The sequence below is a fragment of the Lepidothrix coronata genome, unplaced genomic scaffold, assembly GCF_001604755.1.
Source record: "Lepidothrix coronata isolate B3197 unplaced genomic scaffold, Lepidothrix_coronata-1.0 Scaffold86, whole genome shotgun sequence".
In the NCBI taxonomy this organism is placed as follows: Eukaryota; Metazoa; Chordata; class Aves; order Passeriformes; family Pipridae; genus Lepidothrix; species Lepidothrix coronata.
In genome coordinates, this window is record NW_016690266.1 from 913435 (window position 1) to 938780 (window position 25346).

The 25346-nt window shown below is 45.1% G+C and overlaps 1 protein-coding gene across 1 annotated transcript in view; it reads right to left on the bottom strand.

The window, feature by feature from the left end:
• The window catches only part of HEG1 (heart development protein with EGF like domains 1), a 36167-nt gene that overhangs the window by 8286 nt on the left and 2535 nt on the right, over positions 1–25346 (bottom strand). The window contains exons 4-21 of the mRNA XM_017820932.1: positions 24946–25134; positions 24145–24447; positions 23411–23701; positions 22554–22886; positions 21373–21669; positions 20343–20660; positions 19351–19650; positions 18525–18863; positions 16208–17569; positions 13848–13967; positions 12128–12222; positions 10767–10825; positions 10178–10338; positions 8349–8483; positions 2944–2986; positions 2804–2841; positions 2207–2294; positions 585–759 (exon numbers count right to left, since the gene is read on the bottom strand). Of these exons, the coding sequence (XP_017676421.1) occupies positions 585–759; positions 2207–2294; positions 2804–2841; positions 2944–2986; positions 8349–8483; positions 10178–10338; positions 10767–10825; positions 12128–12222; positions 13848–13967; positions 16208–17569; positions 18525–18863; positions 19351–19650; positions 20343–20660; positions 21373–21669; positions 22554–22886; positions 23411–23701; positions 24145–24447; positions 24946–25134 (4646 nt within the window). The remainder of the gene's footprint in view (positions 1–584; positions 760–2206; positions 2295–2803; positions 2842–2943; positions 2987–8348; positions 8484–10177; positions 10339–10766; positions 10826–12127; positions 12223–13847; positions 13968–16207; positions 17570–18524; positions 18864–19350; positions 19651–20342; positions 20661–21372; positions 21670–22553; positions 22887–23410; positions 23702–24144; positions 24448–24945; positions 25135–25346) is intronic.

Consider the following 25346-nt stretch of genomic DNA (forward strand, 5'->3'; position numbering starts at 1 on the left):
GATGACACACCAGCATCACAGCTCTGGATACAAACATTAGCAGATGGTACCAACCATAACAGCAAGTCCTATGTTTGTTCCTTTCTCTGCCCTACACAGCCTATTACTCCTTGTTCCCTCAGAGTTGAAGGGATGCTCTTTTTGTACCCTGGAGAGGGAAGGAGTAGAAGAAAAGAGGGGTCCTCAGTGACCAGCATCTTCCCATTTTGGGGTGAAGTTCCCCAGACAGGTGTCTCAACCTTCCGCATCATCAGTGAGGGTGGACAGGAGAAAACTACCTACAGTGAATCCTAGCAGTCTATCCAAAACCCTTAACTGTCCTTCTCTCTCTAGGATTGGGCTTTTTGGGCATTCTAACATGTTCCTAGACATTTCTCTACCATTCTTCCTAATGACATCTCTTTGTGATATTCAGCACAGATAATAGTTAGAGCCCATAGGACTCCTGATGCCTTGCTGTCTATGGAAGACATTTGCTTTGCCCTTTTATCTTGCAGGAAAGGGATCTGTACTTTCAAAAATAAAGGAATATCTCTTTCCTGTATCAGGCAGAAAGAGTTAATAGTTAAGCTATGGATAGATACCGAATAATACACATCTGTCATCTGCAACAGGTTCTTGGTGCTTCCATTCTCCTGCATCTCGATGGTCTCTCTGCCCCACTCCTGTGCCCGGGGATTCTTCGGATATTCAGCATAAGGTGACATCTGGAAATCCCCACTCTTGAAAATCAGTTTACTTATGTCATTTTTATTCTTCCTGTTTATAAAAAAATGAGGGAAAGTGAAAACATAAAACTTATCCCGCTATCTTGTATGCACTTCTGACATGATCTCAGGAGAGATCACCACTTCATGTTATGAACTTGACTGGGAACAAAAGTCACCTCAGAAGGACTATAGTCCAATCTTCTGCTCTGAAGCCAAGTCAGATATGAAATCAGACCATGATACTCAGAGCACTGTCTAGTGGGATTTGAAATCTCCAAAGACAGAGATGGGAATCTCTCTGAGTGACCTGTTCCACTGCCTACATTCAGTTTGAACCTCTCCTGTTCCAGCTTATGCCCCTTGTCTCTTAAAAAAGCGTGTGGTCATCTGAGTCAATGAAAAAATCCTCAATTTTCTTGAGGAAGAGAAATGTATGGGAGGCCCCACGCTATTTAAGTCTCCAAGTGATTAACTATAGCACTTCTAGGCACTATGTTAATTCCTAAGAAAGAAGACTTGCAAGGACCCTGTCTGAATGACACCAAATGCCCCTACATGAGTACCATGTTGTGTGAGTGGACTTCCAGTTCAAAGCAGAGTACCCTCCAGGAAGCCACATAAGCTGCCAAAGGCGAGGACTCATTAGAAGGTCAGTCCACCCCTGCAGAGATCTGCACTGTGGGGTCTGGAGTTGTACTGGTCATCTCACCTCCTGGATGGGGCTTGCTGGTCCCCCTGGCTCAAAACACAGGGTAACAGGGGCACACCACTGTGCCAACCAAACCACTGCCACGTCTATATTACCAATAAATCCAGCTGCCAACTTTATTAGAGAGCTCTGAAATCCTAGATTTGGGAACTGGAATGGCGGGGAGAGGGTGTTACTGCAAGGCATCCCTTTTCAGAATACATAAATCATGAAGCAGAGCTTCCTCAGCAAACATATCTTGCCTCCAAACTGAAGCTGCCTGTTGGTACTGGAACTATGTATGTGTGCATGTGTGTGCGTGTGTCTGAGAGGGAGAGACACACAGAGTAAGAACACATGCAGGATTTGTCCATGAAGGAAAATGAAAATAGCCATAAATACACACAAACAGCACTTGAAAAATGGCAAGTATAACCTCCCCTGTTGCCTAAACCTCCCTTTCCTCTTAGGTTGCATTTTTGGAGTCTGCTTCCTGGCTTCAGAGCCTTAAAGCTCTGAGTGGGAAGGACTCCTTTGCCTCTCCATCCTTGCAGGACATGATTTCCAGGTGTATCATTAAGGGACAAGCAGTTCTGTTGTTTACCCTGGGTGCTGGAAAAAAAAAGAAGATACGCCCCAAATGAAAGCACAATGTGATACCTCAGTATCTCTGATTAACCCACTTGCTCAGCTATCCTATGCTTTCACCTATGTTTTGGTCCTTCAGAGTTCACACATGGAGCAGTAAGTGTGGTGTAATCCACTGAGAGGACACCATGGATGAGCCAGGCCTGGTGGTGGTACCTACCGGCAGCAGGTGACGATCAGTGCTATGCCCATGATAAGCAGAAGTCCCCCTCCTGCAGCCGCAATCACCACAGTGATGAGCTGATACGCTGCAGACAGGAAAGACAGAGACTCACTTAGAAACAGTGGTGTGGTTTCGAAACACTAAAGTCAACATATCCTCATGCAAAGGGATTAACTGTCTATTTCCCATCTTCCCTCCCTCTGCAATTTCAAGTGAAATAGATGGTGTTAGGGATCACCTGACGAAGGAAGAACAAGTTTTTGTTTCCCTAGAGTATGGATTCCCTTCACACTGATAGATCAGAATAATTCAAATTATATTTCATAGATTCACTTTGGAATATCTTGCTTCAAGACTGCCCACTATACTCATGACAGAGTATCCAGGGAAAGGAGATCTTTCCTTAAGACATAGCATTAAGACAGCTTTGTTAAATAAGGTCAACAAAATTAGTTTCAACAGAAAATGAAGAAACAAAAAACACTGACAAAAGCAGTGTGTACCTACTGCATTTTAGACATAGTCATTTGCAATTATTTATTTCAAATTTCCCATTTCTGACACCATGGAAAATAAAGAAAATTTGTTACTCACGGTTTCCACAGTTGAATCCACCTAAGCCAAATGGGCAGCTGAGAACAGAAAACAATAGGGAGTTTCAGCGGCTTAGTTGTGCTGACAGGTCACCAAAGCAAGGATGGTGGGGTAGGAGGAGGACAGAACAGTCACCATACCTCACACAGGTCTCATTTTCCAGCTTATATCCATCTTCACAGGCTAAAAACAGAGAGAAAGAAGGGCCATGAGCACCACGTAGTGGTGCAGGGAGGCATTTCCCATCACTGCTTCCCACGGTAGCCCCACCCCAACCACCCTTGGGGCCCGGCAGCAGCACCGCGGCACAGCAGGAATGCGATGCACTTTGATGGGATGCAGTATGTCCTCTGCAAAATACCGTGCACTTAAATTCACCTCCCGCTGGTTTTGACAGGGCCATTTCAGGGCTTCCAGGCAGAGCCAGCTTGGAGTCTGGCACAGGGTGGGCAGCTAGTAATGTAATTCCCAGCAGAACTTCTCCTTGCCCAAATAAAAACTCACTGCACACTTGTACTGCTTCCCACAAAATAGCAGCGTAAAAAATCTGCAAGTGCCTCCAGCTTCTGTTTTGAAACCTCATTTGAACAGTATTACTTTAGCATTGGTGCACATTATTAATTACTTTTAAATGCTAGTATTGCTACAAAAAGTTGTGCAAACACAGTTATGGTAACCCAAAGTGGTATGATAATGGTTTTTTCTTGTGTCACTTTCTTTTCTGATCTTTCAAATTTGCAGCTAAATCAAATTTTGAGATATCACATTTTACTGTACAATAGAAATTAAATTTCTTAGGTCTAAATAACCCAGAAAACTGCTACATGCAAAATGTTGATGGAAAACTGAAACCATTGCTTCAAAATAAAATAACTTCTGTGCTTATGGACAGCTATCCCATCACCTGAATTATCTGAGGAAATTATACTACCCTTCTGATGAACAGGAAAGGAGATGATACATTGGACACACAAATATAAGATTCAAACTACTGATGAGATCACTGCTTTTCTCAGCAATAATGCTGCCAGAGCTCTTGCAGATCTGCTGCCTGAGCAGAGGCAGTGAAGGTGGTCACTCAAAGACCTGAGCAGCAGTGACACAGACACAGTTGCTTTGGGCAGAGGGACAACCCAGGGCCAGCACATGCAGCAGCCCCTGGGGGTCTCCAAGACATCACCCAGAGGTCTGGGAAACCCCTGCATCATACTCCACAGGGAATTGTTAAGAGAAAACAAAAGTGTTCATGGATTTTTTTTACCCTCAAACACTACGTGCTTAAAACGGGTGAGGCAGCAGCTCTCAAGCCCTACTCCCTCTGCCTTGCTTTCTAACTGTGGGGATAACCCGTAGCCAAAAGCTCTGGCACTCTCTTAACACCAGCAAGCAGGGAGAAGAGGAGGCTTCCAGCAGAGGTCCCAGCTAAGCTGCAGCAAAGCCCTCACCCCCTCCTGTGCTGCTCCTAGCACATCGGATGCCTTTTCCCACTGGAACAGCCAGCGATTGTATTGTCAAAAACCCAAAGGGCAGGAGGGGAGGAAAGAAGACGGACAAATGTTGTCTATTAAAATGGGTTGGTAAAATCATCGTAAACCAAGAGAGAACTAGCATTCTGGCTGGATTCAGAAATGTATGGCTCTTCCAGCACCAATAACAAATTATATTGATGCCAGTAGTGAGCATGTGACTGTGACCTCCCCGTTGTAATACAGGTCACAGAACTTCCCTGAATTTAATTCCAGTTTCAAATCAAGAAGGTGAATTGGAGCTACATTTCAGAGAAACAGCCAAGACTGATTTTAATATTTTCAGTGACAGACAATCAACCACAACCTTGGGTTCAGATGCTCACAAAGTTAATTTCCCCAGCCATTAAAAACATTCACCTTCTTTCTGGTCTGAATTATCCCAGTGTCAAATTCCAGACTTTGGATGTTTACTTACCAGATTGGAAAAGGTTATATGTTCCCATTTCTCCTCCTCACCACCAAATAACTCCTTTACCTTGAATACAGCCAAGGGCACTGAGATCTTTGAGTCTCCCTAATTATTGCAGCTTTTCTCCAAACGGTTCTCTTTGATCCTCTTGATTTCGGTTCCCAGAAATAGATGTCAAAAGCCCAGGGATAACAAAATTTCCCATCTTCTGCCTGCCCATAACGCTTAAATGCACCCTGACATCATATTACCCTTGGAAGCCAGAGCTGGGAATCTCTTTTTTACCTGCCGGACCCCCCTCGCAGCTCTGCCCAAGTCTCTGCTTTCCAGGAGATGCAACACACAGTGTGCCTGGCACTCTGCTCTTGGATGCTTGGCCTTGCTTGTGGCCATATTGAAAAACTGTTTGTCTATATACCATTTACAAAGCATCCCATGTCACTCAGCCATTTTCCCTGCAGGATGTGTGGACACAGATGAGTGATGCACTCACATCATGAACATTGCATCTGCAGACATAGACTTGCAGCCACTGATACCAACAATGATGGGGTGCTGATGCCCATGATACCTGGTCTTGCACACTTTTCTTTGCCCCATATAGCCCCACTACTCCTTCATTACCTCCCTCATTACATTTATTTTGCCATAGCTGGGGATGAGTAGGGTGAAGTTCATTATACAGCCCCCATGCTGCATCTCATCATGACACTTTTTGTACTGGGTATATTTTTCTCCCTCTAAGATGGTTTATTTGAAGTGAAGGAAGAGACCAGAGGTAACTGGGCAAGACTTAAGAGCCTCAGTCAAGAAACAGCAGGGCAAGGGCAGTAAATCCCAAAGGATCCTTGCTGGGCTCATTCATAACATTGAGGCATTAGCAAAAGATGACTGGATGGATTACTCCTTTCACTTGCTAATAAAAGCAGACTGAAAACATTATGGAGTGAATGTTCTACCAAAATGAACTACAAGATCAGGCAATAAAAAAATCTGCAGTGCAAGGGAGGGAACTCACTGGAGTTGCCTTCTTTAATGAGCACAGCAGCCCCATGTATCCCAGCCCCAGCTCATTGCTGGAGTGTTGGGAAGGCCTGCAGGAGTGGGCAGGCAGATGCTGGAGCCCACCCTAACCTCAGCCCTAGCCCAGTAACATCTGTGGGGCACATACACCTTGAGCAGTCTCAAAGCTGGAGCTGTGCCTTGAGCAGGAGCAGCCTTGGGACCTCACTGGCACACCCTTCTTGGGCCAGGAGGATATAGGGGCAGTGAAGAGGAAAAGCAAGATCCTGAATACTCATTTCTCTCTCTTACTTAAAAACTTGGTTCTTATGTCTTTTCCTTTCCTCACCCTGCCTTTTCCTGCCACTTTGCTTTCTCCTTTGGCATCTTTCCTGCTCCTTTGAACATGTCCCCAGGAGACCTTGCACTGTCACACTCACTTGGCAAGCTTTCAAACATAAGCAGGGAACAGAGGAAAGGCCTAAGTGTAAGGGGCCAACCAAAGCTATCGAGTTGTGCTCTTCAGGATTCCTTTGCTTTCCCAAAAGATTCTCAGAGGTCTCTTTGGAAACCTGCTTTGCTGCTCCTTGCTTCATTCCAGAAACACTCTGTACTAGTAAAAATAGCATGTCCTTGAAAAGTTGGCACATTGGGTTTGTTGCTCTGTTACTGAAATAGCCCTGAAGACACTAAAAGGTTGAAAACCAGCAATGACCCAGAGACAACTGAACTGCACATCAAGAGGTACCCTGGCCAACATGTTGAAACTGCTGTGACTCAAGGGACTCAATCCTTCCTTGGTCCAGGAGATGCTTTTTCAACCAGAGGACAGATGCTGCAAAGCAGGACAGAATAAAACCTGGGGGTTGGGGCAGCCAATTCCCCATGCCCCAGCAGCTCTCCCAGCCACACTTGCCTTCCCATGGGGGAGACCGGACAGGGCAGCACAATGGCCACTTCCCTCTTTGCAAATGCTATATTTGGAGCTACTGCACCACATTTTCATGACCCACAATGAGGGTCGGATGCTCACGAGACCTCAGTTCCTGTTTAGGCACTGGAAGGGCAGAGATTTTCAAAGAGGCTAGCATATTGTATGCTATATTCATCAGCAAAATAGCCCTAAATATCAAATGAGGGCCATAGCTTGACTTCTGAAAAAGCCTTTAAAAACCCCAACCTCCTGGCTTACCCAGATGGGAACAACTGATACCGAAAATCTGGTATCTTGTCGGAGTGTGGCACCATGCAGTTGGTACTATCCTCATGCACTACAACCTAAATCCCACATCAAACCTGTCACTCAGACACTCTGAAGCTGGTCAGTAAGATGTTTCCTACTGACAGCAGTGAGCTGAAGCTGGAACTGAGGCCTCACTGTGTGCAGGTAGGGTTTTTATATTTTCCACGGAAAACAAGATCCATAAGTAGGGAGTAACCACATGTACAAGATGTTAAATCTCTTAGCCCTCTGCAACCATCGCATCCAAGTGCCTCACAGCCTTTCAGGTATTTATCTTCACAACACTGCTTGGCAAGAGATATGAACAAGACAAATAGAGTAACTTTCCCTGTGTCCCCACTGTCTATGATGGAGTAAGAATTGGGTAAAAATCTCCCAAGTTTCAGCTCAGCTCTCCAGCCACTACATATGCCCTTCTCTGACTCTCTAGGGTCAATGGAGATGGTCAGTATTTCCTAATAGAAATCCTTCCTCCAACGTACAAGATGAAGGGAAGGAAGGAAAACACAAAGAGAAAGGTTTTGCCTGGAGCCATAGAGTGGAGGAGAGGTAGGACTATGAGATGTCCATCCCAGAATCTGCAGCACACGAGTTATTTCTAGGCACATTTTTCTCACTCTCTGATCAGATTTGGAATCGACAAAACATCTTCTCCTATTTCAACAGCAACCCAGCAGACAGTGCCAGAAGCAATATATAACCACTACTGCAATTCTTATTGATATGTCATCAGAAAACTGCATTTCTTAAGAAGCCCTACACCACTGAAACTAGGGAATGGACACCCTGATCCTACAGATGTTATTTTGATCACTGGTATGCAAAGACCTTGTTTAAAATGTAGCAAAACCAGATTTGTTGATCTGAGGATTAGCTAAAAAATAATGTAACATTTAAGCTTAAAATTTCTACTAGGAACTCAGCTGAAAAATAAATTCATAATCGTTTTCGGATACAAGTTTTTAAAATATTGATGATGTATTAATATAAGCTTGTGAGTTTAAAGCACTTCCCCTAAGTTCACTGAGAGTTCAGACAAAATCAAAACAGGCAGAGAAACACGTCATCTCTGCTCTGTGCCACTGAACTGGAGCCCAAAGCAGCCAGGCCCCTTTCTCCCTCTCCTCAATCACTGTGACTCACAGCATGCACCAGAAAGAGATAATATTATTCCTAGAGAGAGACTGTGTCTTCAGTGTCTGCTGAAAAGCCCCCTAACTAAATAAAAGAAACTTGAGCTGCTAATATTTATTCATAATATTGAGCTTCTTGCATGCACAGGGCTAGCACACACACTCATTTCCACCAGAACAAAAAGTTTAAGCAAAATTCAGGGAAAATGCACCACACAGAGAGCAATACCTCTGCAGGAGTGGTCCATCTTGTTGTATTTGAAGTACCCACTTTTGCACCGGCAGAGTGCAACTCCGTCGAAGTCAGTGCATTCCGAAGTTTCCTTGTCACATTCAGGGTCTTTCTGTCCGCACAAGCTGCCAACTGTTGGGAAGAGGTGGCCGACATCAGCATGGCCCTTTCTGAACCCACCATTATGCATATTTGCTTTCCCCAGGCATCACATTCAGCTCATGTGCTGCTTTAATCTCTTTTTTTTTTTTTTTTAACAGTGCTTGCTCCATTAGGAGAGAGGCAACATTACCCTATGTCACCATTTCTTGTGGATAATAAATGTTTCAGCTCTGAGGCAGAAGGGGAAATGAAAATGAAAAATTTGGTTTGGCTCAAGCTGAAACACATTCACCCCATGAGGCAACTCAAAAAATCAGGTTTTAAGTTTATATCAAGCAAAATATTTTGCTCAGCCCAAACCAATTTTTTTCCATTTCAATATTAAGCACTGGATTTTTTCATTTTTCAAACAAAGAATTTGTCCTTTCATTTACATTACTTTGAAGCAGTGTTTTACTTTAGAAAGTCAGATTTGTTACAACGAGCATTCAGCAAAACTGTGGATAAATGATGGAAATTTTGTCACCAAATTTACATTTTTTCCTGGGAGGTCAGACTAAATGGAATGAAGAAATATTCATGAGAAATATGATTTTATGGAAAATATGTCACTCATTTGGCACTCACCTTTCATAGACCACTCCCTGCTAGATCCAATTTTTTTTCTATATTTTTTTTTAAGTACTTACACAAGAATACAATTTGTTTCTTAGTCTGCTTATTTCAAGTTAGAAGTAGACTTTACCAGAAGCATTGTATCAGAGGTAATGTGTAGGTATAATCTGAGTGGGTCTAGCAAACAATTTAATGCAATCCATGGTGCAGTGTGGCTTTTAAATATAGCACATTACAATAAAAGCACACTAAACTTCTCATATTCATGTTTACTTTGCCAAAACGATACAAGGAGTTTCCCTCTACAGCCAGGCTAAACACTGTCACCCTTCATCCTCAAAGCCAAACCTCGAAGCCTTGAACCCCAAAGTCACAAAGCTCCACGCGCAGCAGTTTCCATGCAGGAGACCATCTTTCAAGGGTGCTCACTCCATGCATCCTGAGGTACCTCTCAAAGCTAAATCTCCTCTATCAGTCCCACAGGAAGTGAGAACCAGAGCCACAACCAGCAACCGGGTCCACCTGAGAAGATCATGCACAACACTGGTGTCCTTCTCCACATCTTTCTGTGCTGCATCCACGTTCCCCTTTAGCAGGTAGAGGATTCAGTACAGAAATCAAAAGGTCTTAATTGTGAACCATCTTTACACCCCACAACACTGAAACTGGGCAGGCAGGAGAGACGAGCTCCCTGTGCAGCCTCCAGCAGCTCTAATCGACTTCACTGGAGGGGTTTTGTTTCTTGGCTTTCACACCATTTCTCAGCTCCCAGCCATGTGGGTGGAATTAAGACTTATGCTTTTTTGATCTGGCTGGGTCCGGTGTCACATCCCAGAGATGAAAGGCTGCCCTACAATGCCTCTAATCCGGTGCTGTGTGATGTTTTCACAGAGACGCAGATTTCTCACACATGTGGCAAAGATAAGGCTCGGTATCTGGGTCCCTTTTGTACTGTGAGGTTCTTAAGATGACTCCCAACTCCCATTTAAATAAGATAAAATGATTCATAGGGGCTTTTCCAAATGCCAAATCTTTCTCCCTCTGTTATAAAAGAAGCCAAATAAAACATCCCTTTCTCCTCCTGTCATAGTTCTCCAGATGCTGTTTACCTCTGTGGAATGGTTTCAGGTTGGAGATGAATTGGCAGGCTTCGGTGGGGGATTTGCAAGCTCGAATGTAGCTTTTCACACTGCTGATAACATCGTAGAAAGTCACATTGGATGCTAAAGAGAACGTGGATTGCACTGAAACATGCACAATATTTGCCTCCCTAACAGAAAACAAAACAAAACAGCCCTGAGTATCATGGTTAATTCTGATGTCATTATTAGCACCTTATACATAGGACTCTGATTAACATAAGCCATGTTTATCACAGACACAGCATTACATGCATTGTAACAGACCTTAAAAACAGGAAAAAACTACACACAGAAGAAAATTTGGAGCTGGAAGGGATGCTGGTAGCTCACTTTGGAACCAGCCATAAATCCCTCCTGGGAAGCTCCCAAGCCTGTCCCAATGCTGCTTAGGCCAGGAGAACCAGGCAAGATGGTCAGGCATTCCTCATGCCCTGTACCACTGCCAGGACAGATTGTATCAAGCCCAGCACCAATTCAAAATGGAGAATGTGGATCTCAAGCTGAACATCCCAAATGCTCAAGTTCCTCATTCTTCCCCTGGTAGCCTTAGTCTTACCTGCTTGCCTTAACAGTGGAGTGGTGGTACCCCGGCAAGCCTGACAGCGATGCATTGAGCTGCAAGGAAGGGAAGGAGAGAGCAGCTGTTAGTGCCCCAGAAGATTATGGAGGGAGGCAGCCCAGTGGGACATAGCATGGAATGGTCCTCCTGCTGGGTCATTGACACTATCCCCTGTGCTTGCCAGAGGTACCTGCTGAGACCATGGGGGCTCTGTACATCCCAGCAGTTCATTTGCTCTATAAGAAAGATGCACTGCCCTGTTGCCAGTAAGAGATGGACAAAGTCACTATCGTGCAGCCTTGGACAAGAACAAAGACTTGGGGATTTTGACATGAGCATCTGCCTGAGGCCCCACTGGGCAGTGACCACAAAGGCCAAGGATGAGCCAGATGTCAGCAGAGAGAGAGCACCGTGCAAGGCTGATCTCAAAGCAGCACCTCAGAGACTGAACATCTTCCCAGGAGCCTCCCTGACCCTGGATCTGTGCAGTTGTTTGTATTTACTCCCCAGCACAAGCTGTGTGGGCAGCATCAAGGTGACTCCCCCCAACTCCTACCTCATTTGGCAGCATCTCCAAATAACCCATTCCAAAGAGCTGGAATAAAGTGCAGCCAGTCCAGGAACTGCTAACAGGATGAACTTGTGCATGCAATGAACTGGATAAAAAATGTACAGAGATGTACCTATCCGCAGCCCAGGGGTCTTTTTGGAGCAATTGATGGCTCAGCCTATGGGGCAGCCAACAGCTCATCCGGTGCTTGTGCTCAACTGACTGAGGGTCACACGGCTACAATTAAATGGCTGAGAAATTCCACCCAGAGGAAGGTACGTTTGGGTGGGTGCTGCTGCTGGGCTTCATCCCATAGCGTTTGGCTGAGAGCAAGGTGGCTGCAGCACAACCTGCTCCAGCATCCATGAGATTTACTAATGAATGGTGGGGCCCAGAGTTACTGTTTTAATGTTTGACCTCGGAGAAGCACTGATGCCCTTTTGAGATCTGGAAAAAACAATGAAGCCAGAAGACAGTAGGAGAGGATGGAGGCTACTGAAGCGTGTATCCAGGCACACCACTTCAGGAAAAGGGATCCACGATTTTCCAGGCAGATATGCTGCCTTAAGCCCCATAGGAGCCAGGTTTCTCCACTGCTGTCTTGACAGCTGGGGCAGAGCAGAGGAGAGAAGCATGATGGGTTTAAAAGAGTACATTCACCAGTCCTACTTACACCAGACTAGGGTAGTTCAATGATTGAAAAGGCTAAATCCATGCTGCAGACTCATGGCTTCCCCATGACAACCATAAGAGGAGTAAAGGGAACTTGTCCCACCAGCATTGCCAAAGTCCCAGCGAGGACACTCACCACGGCCAGGATCTCGCTCTCAACGTGGAAGAGCTCTGCATACTTCCCATGTGTGATATTAGGTTTCAGGGGGACCTGGCCAATAAATATTCTCACTGAAAAGGAAAACAAGACAAGTTAGTTGGAACACATGTCTCTGTGCCGTATGTAGATGTGGTTTCATCTGCCTTACAAGAGAGGCTGTTTGTATGGAAAATCTCTTTACACAGCAAACAGAAAACTTGCGTCTGAGAATCATTGCCCCAGTAAAGCAGAGTCACAGCCTTGGGTTTTTTCCCAAGTGTTGTTGCAATGTTCCCAGAGTCCCAGTCAAATTCCAGAGCTTAATGCTGCTGAACAGCCAGCATTTCATTGCAGTGTTCATACATTTCATATAGGAACACAGGCTAATTTAAAAGGATTCCTGAACACAGAGAGAAATTGATAAAATTAGTAACAAGACAACAAGTTACAGGAACCAAAGCTATTTATGATAATTTGGAGTAAACATGTCAAATCTCTTACCCCTCCCTGCAATGGAAGGAAAGCAAACCAGCAAGTCAAAATAAAGCACCGTAGAAAGGACATTTTTATTTTTCAAACTGTTGGAGAGAATGAGCAATGACATTTGAAAAGAGGTCCAAAAGATGCATTTTTCTGTGCTTAGATTCATATTTGATTCACGGCAGCAGAATGCAATAATCTGAGTTGTCCAGACTTGGAGAGATAATACCCCTAAATCTTGTATTAAGTGTCATGAGATACTCAGTGGAAATGAGAACTCAGAGCTCCAGCTTTATGTTCCACCAGAAAAACAAATACGGTTGCAGATAACATTATAATTCTTTCCCATTTTTTTTCCATCCACAGAGCCTATCTTCACCACAAATTTTATATCAGACAGCTTTAATATAACAACTCTGGACAAAAAATAAAATGAGAATCACCTTCACAGTAGTTATATAATCTGCCTGTATCCCATTTCAAGGCATAATCAAAACAACTCTCTAAATTAGAAGCTGACACATTCCAACTCGAAGAAATGTTTCAAAACACTCTTCAGGGACACCTCACCCATGTTTCCCTAGCAAAATTTCCATGCCTCTAATCCTTGTTGATTAAGGGTCAGAAGAAAATCTGTCAAAACAAATTCCCCTATACAATGGGACATTGTAAATCCTTGAGAGTCCACTAATAGAAAGGAGGGGGTCAGAACCTGAGTTCCAACTAATAACTGTGCTTCTAAGAAAATGCTAAAGGTATGAAATAAGACCTTGATCTTACAAAGACTTTCACGGCTGCTTAATTTTCCGCACATGGCTGATCCCACTGAAGCCAGGTTACACAATAGCCCTGCTCACTTCTCCCAAGCCAAGTGCTGTCACCGAAGTTTGCAGGGCTGGGAGCTACAATAAGCTGCTGAATGCTTTTTGGGGGGTTGTAAAACACATTGGGAACAGAAGGGACACGTCTGTCCTTACTAACAAGCCTGAGCCCACTGCTCCATTGCTGCATTTTCAGGAATCCCTCAGCTATCTCCGCGCCTGCTCCCCGGGCAGCTCAACACAACAGGCATCAGACACCATACTTGGGTAAACAGTAAAAGGCTCTGACAAAAGTGGTGGCTGGAAGGAACATTAAGCTCCTGAACTAGTCTGAGCCCAAGTTAATTTATTTTAGAAGATTACAGATAATTATTTCCATCTTGTCCTCCCCTGGTTTTTCATTTTTGTTTTCTTACCTAAATTGCACTTTCCTTTTTCCATTTCATATCCAAGAGGACACTGACAGATATAGGAGCCATGGGTGTTGTTGCAGGTGGCCAGCGCAGGACAAGGATTGGAAAGACATTTATCCACATCTACAAAAGCAGAAAAAAATCCCAGGTTACAGTTACTGAATCATAAAAATCATCAACTTTTGGGCTAAAAAAGATCAGCTTGGCTCTTCTTCTGTGACTCCCTGAGCATTATCAGATGCTTCATTGCATCATTTGCACTTACTATTTACCCTGTTTCTAATTATTCTGTTGGAGCTGAAAGAATAAATATAAGACACTTGAATTTATTCAAAAGCCCTTGAGGTCCAATGTGGATCCATGTTAATATGAACACTCAGCTTGTTTACAGCACTGCTCATCAGAAGATCTCAGAGTTCTTTTTGAAGACAAACAACCCACCGGTTATTGATGGAGAAACTAAAGAATGAACCTCAAGAGCCACAGCTAGACATGGGAGCACAGGTTGCTTCACCAAGTCCTGCCCTTTTCATCCAAGCCCTGTTTCTGTGATCCAAAGCTAGTGCTTGAACACTGATACAGGCTGTAGATTACCTAGTTACGGTGGAGGCAGCCCTGGTTGCTATCACCTCTTTTTCCAGGGCTCCTCCATGCCACCCTGGGGATGGGCACAGCAGTGCCACCACTCATAATGCCCTTTCTGCTGGGTGAGCAAGAGCTTGGGGAGCAGAGACCACTGTGATATATGGCGTATCAGGGGATTAATGACCATAGTCTCAGATCATTCACAGATCAGCCAACTCAAATTGCAAATTCTGGAGAAGATATCCAATACTTCCCTTCAAAAAAAAAAAAAAAGATGTCCTGGTCAAAAAGGCTCTTGCTGTGCACGTCACTCACATGAGCACCAACACGTCACACACGCGTGCAAGGGCAGACCACAGGCAGGGCTGTGGACTTGTCAGCAACAAGGTGCTACAAGACAAACAAGACAGCTTACACAGCACTCATACCTATTTTGTGGCTGCTGCTGAGCACTGCAACAGAGGCAAGAAGGATTGAGTCTGTGGTTAAAGCATGAGGCACAAGAGCAAAACCCACGTGTCCATTTCTGATGGCACCGCGGTACACCACGGTATCACACAGGCTCTGCAGACCAGCACTCCAAAGCCAACCTCTGCGGTGGGAAACACCATTCGATGTAATCTCATGCCTGAACTAGCCTGGCACAGCTACCTCAGCATCAGCAAGAGGCCATTTAGTGTCTCTAATCTAAGCAGCCAGAAATGAGTGGGTGTGTTTTAAAACAATGGCTTTCACTTGGCCATCCTTCTGTTTGTGCTTTGTACATTTTTTTTGCAGGGACTAGGGCAGCTCTTCTCTCGTGGTAGTGAGTGCCCATGAACAAAGCACCATGTCCAAGGCAGTAGAAGGATCTTTTGTATTCTGAAAAATGGCAAATCTCGGTATTCATTGGAAAGAATAATTTGGCAAAAGCGTGAATCCGTTGCTAAAAAGATACACTACCTTAATTTTTCAATTAAAAAAAAATTCATTCCCCTACAGTGACTTTTTTTTTATGAAGCCATAGCTATAATTAAAACTAATCAGCCTGATAAATAACCTTTAAATACTTAATTATTGAATGGCATATATATTATTGCCAGTATTTTACTCAGATTAATGCCTTTAGTGCACACAATATGCTACAGCAGCATGAAGGCCAGGCTCTGAACTTGAAACACATAGCCAATTTCCATTCATATAAAACTTCACTAAATGTATTTACTTGAGAAGATAAGGAGGCTGGCAGTGGTAATAAATGATTATAACGACACACTGAGCAAGACTATGGTACATAGTCTACCAGGAGAAGCAATGGGCCCTTGAGTATGAGATTATTTAGTGAGATGGGGAGAAAACAACCAGAAGTTGTAATAGCAGAAGCAGTTCCAACACAAATACCAAGTGCTGGCCAACTGTATTTTCTCATTAATAAGATAGATATTAATTGGTATCAATTGATATTGCTAACTTATCATCAAATATAAAATGCATCCTATGCTTACCTGGAAGGTCAGCCAGCTTTATTTTCTCAAAACTGTCAAATTTCAGCTTAACCTCTCTATCATAAAAGTTCACCAAAGTGCTCACCCTTATTCCAGCAGTTCAACTTGATTGCTAAACCCTTAGCTTAAAAATACCAACATGGAGACAGAGTTCTTGCCCTCAAACCTTGCTGACAACAGACATGTCATACATACGTACACAACCCTTTGATGATGCTTAAAATTGGGACCCAGGTGTTCCCGCCCTCCTCGTCCCTGCCCCACCACTGATGAGTGTGCCATTATACACGTTACCTGTTGCTGGAGATGATGTCCTCAGCCCCGCCGTGCTACTGGATGGAGGAACAGTGGTTGGTTTGGTAGCAGCCAAAGTAGTTGCAATTCTCACAGTGGTCTTGATGGTTGGAGTGGCTTCAGAAGGACTTGTAACAGGGATGTTTTCCTCGGTGACTTTACCAGGCTTTGCAGTGGTGGGATCCACAGCTTCTGTGCTTTCACCAGTGGTATACATGTGCTTAGTGGCAGTGGGTGTTTGAGCTCTGTGGTCCTTCGTGGTGGTAGCTTCACCTGGGGTTGGCCGGCGACTGGCCGGTGTTGTCAGCACAGGAGGTTTGACCGTGGTCAGTGCCACTGCGGGGACAATGTTGCTGTGGTTTGTTGCACTTGGTGAGGGACTAAGGGCTGTTGGACCAGCCCGTGGAGCAAGACTGGCTGTGGTGAGCAGTGGTGTTGCCTTCTCAGAGCTGCCCTCCTGGGTGGTGGCAGCTCTAGGCAAGGCAGTCTCTGTTACTGTGACAGGAGTGGACGCAGACACAGTGTGTCCACCAAGCAGCTCCATAGGTGCCGTAGGGAGAGGAGACACGGTGGAGTTGAAGGTGGTACTGTTTTGGGGCTGGTGTGTGACACTGTGCTTGTTGGTCTCTCTGGGTGAGCTCCCAGCCGTGGCAGCTGTGGAGGGCACCTGCCTGACCACCGTTGTAGCTACAGTGATGTTTGCTTGATCATTGTCATTGGACTGCGAGATGGGTGAGGGTGATGAAAACAGAGGCAATAAAGATGCTAATGAATAAGATGGGGAGAGCAATGAGGAAGTGGGCAAGGAGGATGACAAAGCCTGCAGAGGGGGTGAAGATGCCATCACAGAGGACAAGTGTGGCTCAGGTGATTCTGACGGTGTGAACAGATGACTTGGTGGTGGTGTTGGTGACAGCGAGTGATGCAGCGATGACAGTGAGGAAGACACTGGAAATGCTGATGAAGATAGAGATGATCTGTTAGTGACCAACAAATCAGAGCCAGTGTTGAAGACAGTTGTATTTTCTATGCTGCCTGTAGAAGCAGAAGTCGACAGTTTGGAAGAGTGTACCAGTAGTGGCTCTGTAGATGGTTCAACAAAACTGCTATCACTCGATGCATTAGTCCACCTGTCCTGAGACACAGAAGATTTTGATGCATCAGAAGGGCTGGAAATTTCAGAAAAAAAGGTGGAACTTTCTGAGGAGTCAGCAGAGGTGCTGTTATTGGAGATAGACAGGAGGGTCCTTTCTCCTCCTCTGGTATATGTGGTTGAAATGTATGTGCCATCCGTATGAGAAACAGAAGTCCTTTTCTCAGTGGCATCAATGCTACTGACTGGCTGATGGCTACCTGAAAAGTCTGGAGTAAAAGGACAAAATATATTAGAAAGACAGAGTAATATGAAAGTAATTTGATGTTGTATTAAAACCACTTGTTAAATACAGATGATGTTCTTGTCTGTGAACTGGTCCATGCTCTTCTAAAAATTTGGAGCGCCATCCAAGCATGGGTATGGAATTAGGGGTCTTGTGCACTCTTTAATTGGTTCTAAAATGGGGAGCCCTGACAGACACAAGGCTCCAGTGAAACGTGTAGGTTTCCAAAACACTGTTCTTCACGTATTGCTTTTCTAAAGTGATTGAGCACTTAACATTCCATGATATTTGTTGCAAGCTAAGCAGGAAAACCCATCTGTTCTCTTTATCACTCGTAATTTAAAAAACTCATAACCTCTTCCTTTTATCCTCCATTCCCATCTACAGAATATCCATCTTCTTCAATTTGTTTTTAGACACAGTGAACTTATGCCTCTGCAAGATGAAATTATTACATTATGCTAATTTCCAGCTTATCATAAACTCATTGATTCAAAACTTTGCAGTTAGGAAATCCTAAATGAATAGCACATCCACCTGCAAAAAATTCAGATTATTTAGCATAAAAGGTAAAGTCAATCCCATAATACAAATGTACAGTCATCTCTACAAAAAAATAAGGTATTGAAAATTTGGTTTAATTTCACAATTGACTTAGGTCATCATGAAACACTTCTGAAAGCATCATCCAAAAGAGAGTGGTTAGGATGCAAAAAAAGTAATGCAACCATCAAAAAAGGAAGGTTCATGATTTCACTTCTGGAACAGTTTCCCATCTATGTGTGTTCTGGCTTTGAGTCCTTTGATGAAAATAACCCCCTGAGTGAACTCACAGGTGGCATTGCATGTAGCAATGAATAAGAATTTTATGTACAACATAGATAAAAACAGGAAAACATGAATTCCCCCAAAATGTACAGCAGGGGACATCAACTTACTTGTGAGATCATTTTGGAAAGAAGAATAAGTGGGTATCTTGGAAGAATGTACAAAGACAGTCTCTGTTGCAAGGTCTGTGAAGCCCCTACTGTTGGTAGAGGTGTTGGCTGTCCCACCGTGTTCCACTGATGTTGGCTTAGCTGGTCCTGGAGAGCTGGCAGCTTTGGCATAGGAAGATCTCTCCATGCCACCAGCCAAAGTGCCATCCACTGCTGAGTGCAGTATCCTCTCTTCACCACCAGCAGACGTGGATGAACTGTACACAGGATCAGTGACGGGGCTGGACACCCTTTCCTCAGCACTTGAGTTGCTTAGGGAGTGATGGCTGCTGCTAATGGCTGGAACAGGATCAAAAAGCAAGCATCTTGTGAGCTCTACAATAATTCTGTTTGGAAATGCAGATTAATAAAATTGCACAGATAAACACAGATTAAAAACATATGAAGTAGATCTCACATATCTATCTATCTTAAATGTGGATTTGACACAAAAAGCCTATTCCAAAAAACAGGACTAAATCCAGAGGGACAACTAGTACCATTAGAGTCATAATAGTATATTTATGTTATTTATAATTATCACTCCAACCCAGACAAGCAGTTGATGTGTCCTACAGCGACAAGCTACGTCTCATTCTTGAGGCCTTTCCTGCTGAGCATCAACAGCTGCAGATATACAACACTAATGGGCAGAACCACCACCATTTATAAATCCTACCCATGACACCTGCAACAGCTGTGACAGGTGCTAGTGGTCATATCAACACCATGGAGGAGGGGAAGGGAGCAGCAGTCAAACACTATCCCAGAGTTCAAAAAAACTCACTGGAAGGTTCACCAGCAGCTGAGAAGTAGGTGAAGACCCTGGATGAGATGGTGACCTTGGGCTCTGGGTACCCTGCTTGGCCAGATGGCATGTGTCTCACCCCAGGCCAAGCTGTGGAGGATGGGAGGGGGCCGATGCGGGTCCCCCCAGCTGTGTCCAGGTGAGGTGTGAGGCTTTCTGCCTCTGTGCTCCACATGCTGTGGCTAGCTGCAGCTTGAGATGTCCCCTCCCTGTGGCTGGAGAGTGTGGTTGAGATGTACGTGGTCTCAGTAGGAACACCAGAAACTCTTCTGCCTCTCCCTGAAATTACAAAGCACAGATATACATACATATATATGTACACACATTGTGTATTAATAATGCCTTTGAGGCCTCTACCAGTAGTCAAATCTGAATATTTCAACCCCCACAGCAGAGGTGACACTTGGTGACGAACATCACTTATTTGCTAAGGGGGATTCCCAGATTGTCTGTACTTTTCCCCTTTACACCAGAAAAATAAAACAGATTGGGGTGCATGGTTTTTCTGAAGGAGAATCATGGCAGGGAGGTAGAACACAGTCTTGAATGTCCTGCAGAAAATTCCCTTGGGCAGACCAGTGAGTTTCAAACCATTCTCTTGTGGGACCCTGGCAGCAGAGCTGAGGCTGAAACATGCAATAACTGCGATATAACGAAAGGCAAAAGTCCTCCACCACATCTCGTGCCAGGCTCCCCAGGTTTGAGGCTGAGGCCAAGGCTCCATGACAGCCTTCACAAGTGGCCCAGAAGAGCTGCCTGGCCGTCCAGCTCCTGACACAAGGAGCTCTGCCTCAAGTGCCATGAGGTGAGTAACTCACCAACCATGCAGTGCTCAGATGCCCTTCACTATAAACCAGGCTTACTAAAACTGCAAATATAGTTTAAAGCTAGAAAAGGAAGGGTGGGAGCTTGGGAGGCAGGTGAGGAGGAGGGATGTCCTCCATAGCAAACTGGGAAATCACAAGACCCACCTGAAGCACTTAGTGAAGGAGAAGGCACTGAGATGCTGGGAGAAAATGCAGGCAGCAGCTTTGTTGGAAGCTCACTGAGTCCAGCATCACCCTGTGAAACGTCACTCTGCTTCCCAGGCTCTTCTGCTGATGAGGACAGCAGAAGGACCACGTCCAAGGTGCTGGTGCGGGGTGGAGTGGGAGCAGAACTCCCTGCTGCACTGGATGCTCCATGGGTGTCCAACACGGGCACAGCGCTCCTCTCCTGACCAGTGGTGATTATCCCTGCACTGGGTGTACTGGTGAGAGGCAGGTGTCCTCCCGTTGCTGAGGTCCCTTCTGCTAAGAAAGGGCAAAGCAAAATGGATTTATACGCTCTAAGCTATGATCAGGCAGGCGTGCTCTCTTCCACCACTGCCCTCAGGCTGACGGCACAGATAGAACGTGTCAGAAGATCCAAACCTGGAGAAAACACTAATTGTGAAGACGCAACCCCTTTCTGTGCAAGGAGGTGCTGCTCACAGGAAGACACCCTGAAGAGGGTACTAGAAACAAGTCATGGGAGCATTTTTGGGTCTGCTTCCCTTCAGTACTGCTCCCGGTGCCGCAGTCCCACCATGGGCACCACGTGCCCACACTGCCACCTCAGCACCTGCAATGAGCAAGGTGAGATTATGCAGCACCCAAATTCCTGATACTCAGAACAAAGCATGGCAGGTTTGTATGGGATCAGTATATACTGCCTTTGCACCCCAGGGTGGGAGTCAGGAATGACTGGTTCTGCTTCTGCTTGTATAAACAAAGCCAATGGGGCAGACTTGAAATTGTGCTGTCTCTGAAAACACAGCAAATCTCGAGGCCAGACTGCTCTGGCAGTAAGGCTGGGTTTTTCTGGTGACTAAATATAAGAAACTTCCATTTTTCCCTGGAAGTTGAAATTTTCATCCATAATGTCCAACACCACTGTCCAGCACATTCTAGCATATCCTCACTTCTCCACAGAAGTCTAATGTCTACAGGCAGAAGCCCCACAGAGGCGGCCAGAGCTCACCTGGGGAAGCGCTTTCCGAAGCAGATGGTGAGCCTGTGAGCAATGGATTCGTGGACGTCACGGTGGCACCCCTGTCTCCACCACCCAAAGAAGACTGGGAATGGCCTGGAGAGCTGATGTTTTCGGTACCAGTGGTGGACATCTCTGTTGTTTGGGCCAGCCTGGTGCTGGCTGGCAGAGACCTTAACGTCCTCCCTCCACTCTTGGTGCCTGTTACGGAAACGGAGGTGCCAGTGGTGGGGAAACTGGTTCTCTCTGTTGACAGGATGCTGAATGACACATGGCTGCTTCCAGGAACTAAAATGTGATAAAGAAACTATTTACACTTTTACACATATGAAACTATAAATAAAAATGAACTTTCTTTCAGTAACACCCAGAGGCAGCAAGTACAAACACAAGTAGAAAATATGAGAAGATGTCAATCCAGAGAAAACAGGAAATTTCCAAATACATAAATCCTTCCTAGAAAAATTTGTCTTCTAAAAACCATAGTTTTATGCTGAGAAAAGTGCTATTATATAAAAACTGTTGACATACTAATGCTGTACACTTGATTTTACCATTATGTGCCTGAGTGCACTCCACGCTGCTAGAACAAATATCGTGACAACCCAGAAAAGCCTGGCAATCAGTTCAGACAAGGCACTATGCAGAGAAGTCTGAAGAAATAGTATCAGGGCGATCAGACCCTTCAGCACCACAGTATGAAGGACCAAAAGCAGCATGAAGGACCTCAGAGACCACATTCAAAGCTGCCCTAAATTTGTTGAGCTGGTTCAATTTCTGGGAAGCAGCATGGTCCAAGAGGCAAGACAGAAGGTAGGAACTGAAATCTGATCCTCAAGACTGCAGGGACATGATCTAATCCTCACTTGCTTAGTTCTCTTGCCTATAACACGGAGATAGCAACTGGAGATATTAAAAAGGATTGCTATTTGAACGTTAATTATTTTTCTTGGCACGATGGAACTTTCCACACATGTGCCCCTTTTGTAAAAAAATTTAAACCACATATTTTTAGTCAAGCAAGAGCTGAAATATTTCAGACGCAAAATCACACTGCATCCTTCCAAACAGTATATTATGCACAGCAGAAAAGTCAGGCAAGTGCAAGCTGCAGTAACAATCCTCCTTTGGCTTATAAGAAAAATGGTATTTCCTTTCTAATGTGAGCTCACCTGGGGAAGGGTCTTCCGAAGGAGAGTGAGAGTGTGTTAGGGAAGAGTCTACCACCCGCTCGGTGAAATCCGTCATTTGTATGGACCCATGAACTCTGTAGGTCTCTCTCACAGGAGATGTGGACAAGGATCGGATTGTGCCCAAGTCCCTGTATGTGCCACTGCTGGACGTGGAGACTTCTGCTGCCCACCGGCTGCTGCCCGTGGCAGACCTCGGGGTCCTCCCACCCCTGCTGCTGCCCGTGGCTGAAATGGAATCGCTGGTGGGTGAGGAAAGGAGGGGGTTTTTCTCTGCCATTGAGCTGTTAACTGGTCGTTGGCTGCTTCTGACACCTAAGATACAATAAACCAGGGTTTGATTTATGCATACAGAGCTATATACATTTGAGTGACTGTTTGCATGGTGTGCATTTCTAAACTGTCCATTGAGTTGCTCTGAGAAGAGGTGAATCTCTCAAGTTCAAGCACATGTGCCTTACTAAAAGCCATGAAAATCAAAAACCCATGTCCTACAGACCAGCCTGCATGGCAGACATAGCATGAGACGACAGCTGCAAATCCCCAGCAAGTGTCTCTGGCATGGTAAAAGTGTGTGCATGTATTTCTAACTGATGCTCTTCCCAGCACAGGAGTTTCATTAGCAATGAGAACGTTGATGTTTTTCACTTTCTCACCCAAAAGCTGAGATCCACTCTCCCCCTTCCCACCCACCACCCCGCTGCCAGCCCTGTGCAGACAGTAATAAAAACATCCATGTATCCAATAGTGACTGATGGCTGTATCCAAAGAAAAACAGTGCAGGGATGTGAAATCTCATCCAGCCCCAAGGCAGACAGCTTTCAGACTGACAGATTTACCTCTGGATGTACTTTCAGAGCTTGTGAGCAAAGGATCCCCAGGAGGGGCTGGGAGATCAGTAGCTTCCCGTGAGCTGTTGGGATGATGTGTCCCAGTCCCTAAGGAGGAGGAGGTCACCCCCAAAGAGCTTGTGGGGCCGGCGCTGGTGGCAGAGCCTCTTGTCAGCCCAGCTATGTGGCCATTTGCAGTCCCCACTGCCACGCTGGGAACGTCAGCACCATGTGTGCCTGAGTGCAGCGTCGCCTCTTCTGCAGCTGGGACACTCTTGGGTTTGTAACTGCTGCTAAAGGCTGAAAAAGGAGAAAAGAAATACAAAACTGCATACACACAAATGAAAACTCCTGGGTAGTTTTCATCCCTATCTACTTCATCTACTACCCCTCACCTCCTTTCATCTACTATCAGTAGATGTAGACAACATGTGTGTGAATATTCAATACGGAAATATTTAATACTGGGAAATCATTAAGATGGGGAAAAAATGGTCTCTAAATAGGAACTGCTGAAGTTGTTGCTAGCAAAATTTCACTGAAAGTTTTCAAGGAAAATCTGTCCTCCCCTTCCAACAGGAATAATATTTATCCATACTTTCATTTCTGTGAAATGTTTTTAAATGTACAGAATGTGCCAAACACAATATTATTCCTCCTTTCTTTAAAATAAAAAGGATGTATTTTGTTAATAATAAATCTTTAAATAACATTCTGAGATATACAGCTATATCAGAACTCACTTGTGGAAGTGTTTTGTGAAGCAGGTGGCAAGCCTGTGAGCAAGGGGTCTGTGACACCTCTGCCATCACCGTCCTGGGCACCCATAGACATCCCAGGGGTCTGGGCTGAAGAGCTGATGATTTCAGTGCCAGAGGTGGAAATCTCTGCCACACTGACCAGCCCAGTGCTGGCTGGCAGAGACCTTAACGTCCTCCCTCCACCCTTGGTGGCTGTTGTGGAAATGGAGGTACTGGTGGCAGGGAAATCCGAAGCTCTCCTCTCCGTGGCTGAGTTGCTGGATGGCTGGTAGCTGCTTCCAACGGCTACAGTACAATAAAAAAACTGGATTTATACATATGAAATTATAAACAGATGGATCCATTTTCTTCCCAGATGCTTACAGCACACATACAGATATTAAGCATGGGAAGTTTTCAATCTGGACAAAGTGCTCTTTTGGAAAGGCATGAATCCCCTCACCGCAGGAAGACCTTGCACAAAACTCAGGGCTTGCTGCCAGGCTTCATGAGAGCAGGGTGGCTCAGACAGCAGAAAACCCCATGGGAAAAGGACTGCAGAGACTTGCCTTTAAATCCCACCTCTGCTCTAAGACTGGTGGAAGTCAGCCCAGCTCTCTTAGTGGTTTTTTTGTGGCTTGAAAACTGCATCAAACAGCAAAGGGAGGAAACTTGAGTGCAGCCACATCGCCATATGAGCCTGCAGTTCACTACACATCCCAGGGCTTAATGGGACGCAGGGAAAAATATTTAAGGAAGCACAAAAGAGGGTAAAAGAACAAAGTGCAGACTAACTGAGCTCACCTGTGGCAGTGCTTTCCAAAGCTGGGAGAGAAGGGACAAGTTGGTGCTCCGTGGAAGGCCCAGGGAAACGTCCCTGTGCCAGGGCCACTGAGGAGGGCACAGAGGCCAGGGGCTGAGCTGTGAAGGCAGGTGCTGTCCTTTGGATACCAGATCTCTTCTTTTCTGCAGCCCTAGTGCTGCTCCCAACAGCTGTGGCAGAGGGAAGGGACATGTCACTGTGAGAACCCCAGAGATGTGCTTGCCCTGGGCACAGGATAAGGACTCAGCAACACAGGTCTTCAGTAAGTTCACGTGGAGCGGGGCAAAGTGTGTTTTTGAGAGCTCCAGAAGTCGGCTGCTGCAGAGCAAGCGAGGGGAAGCCAATTTGTTAAGCACAGGCATCTCACCCTGTCTAGCTGAGG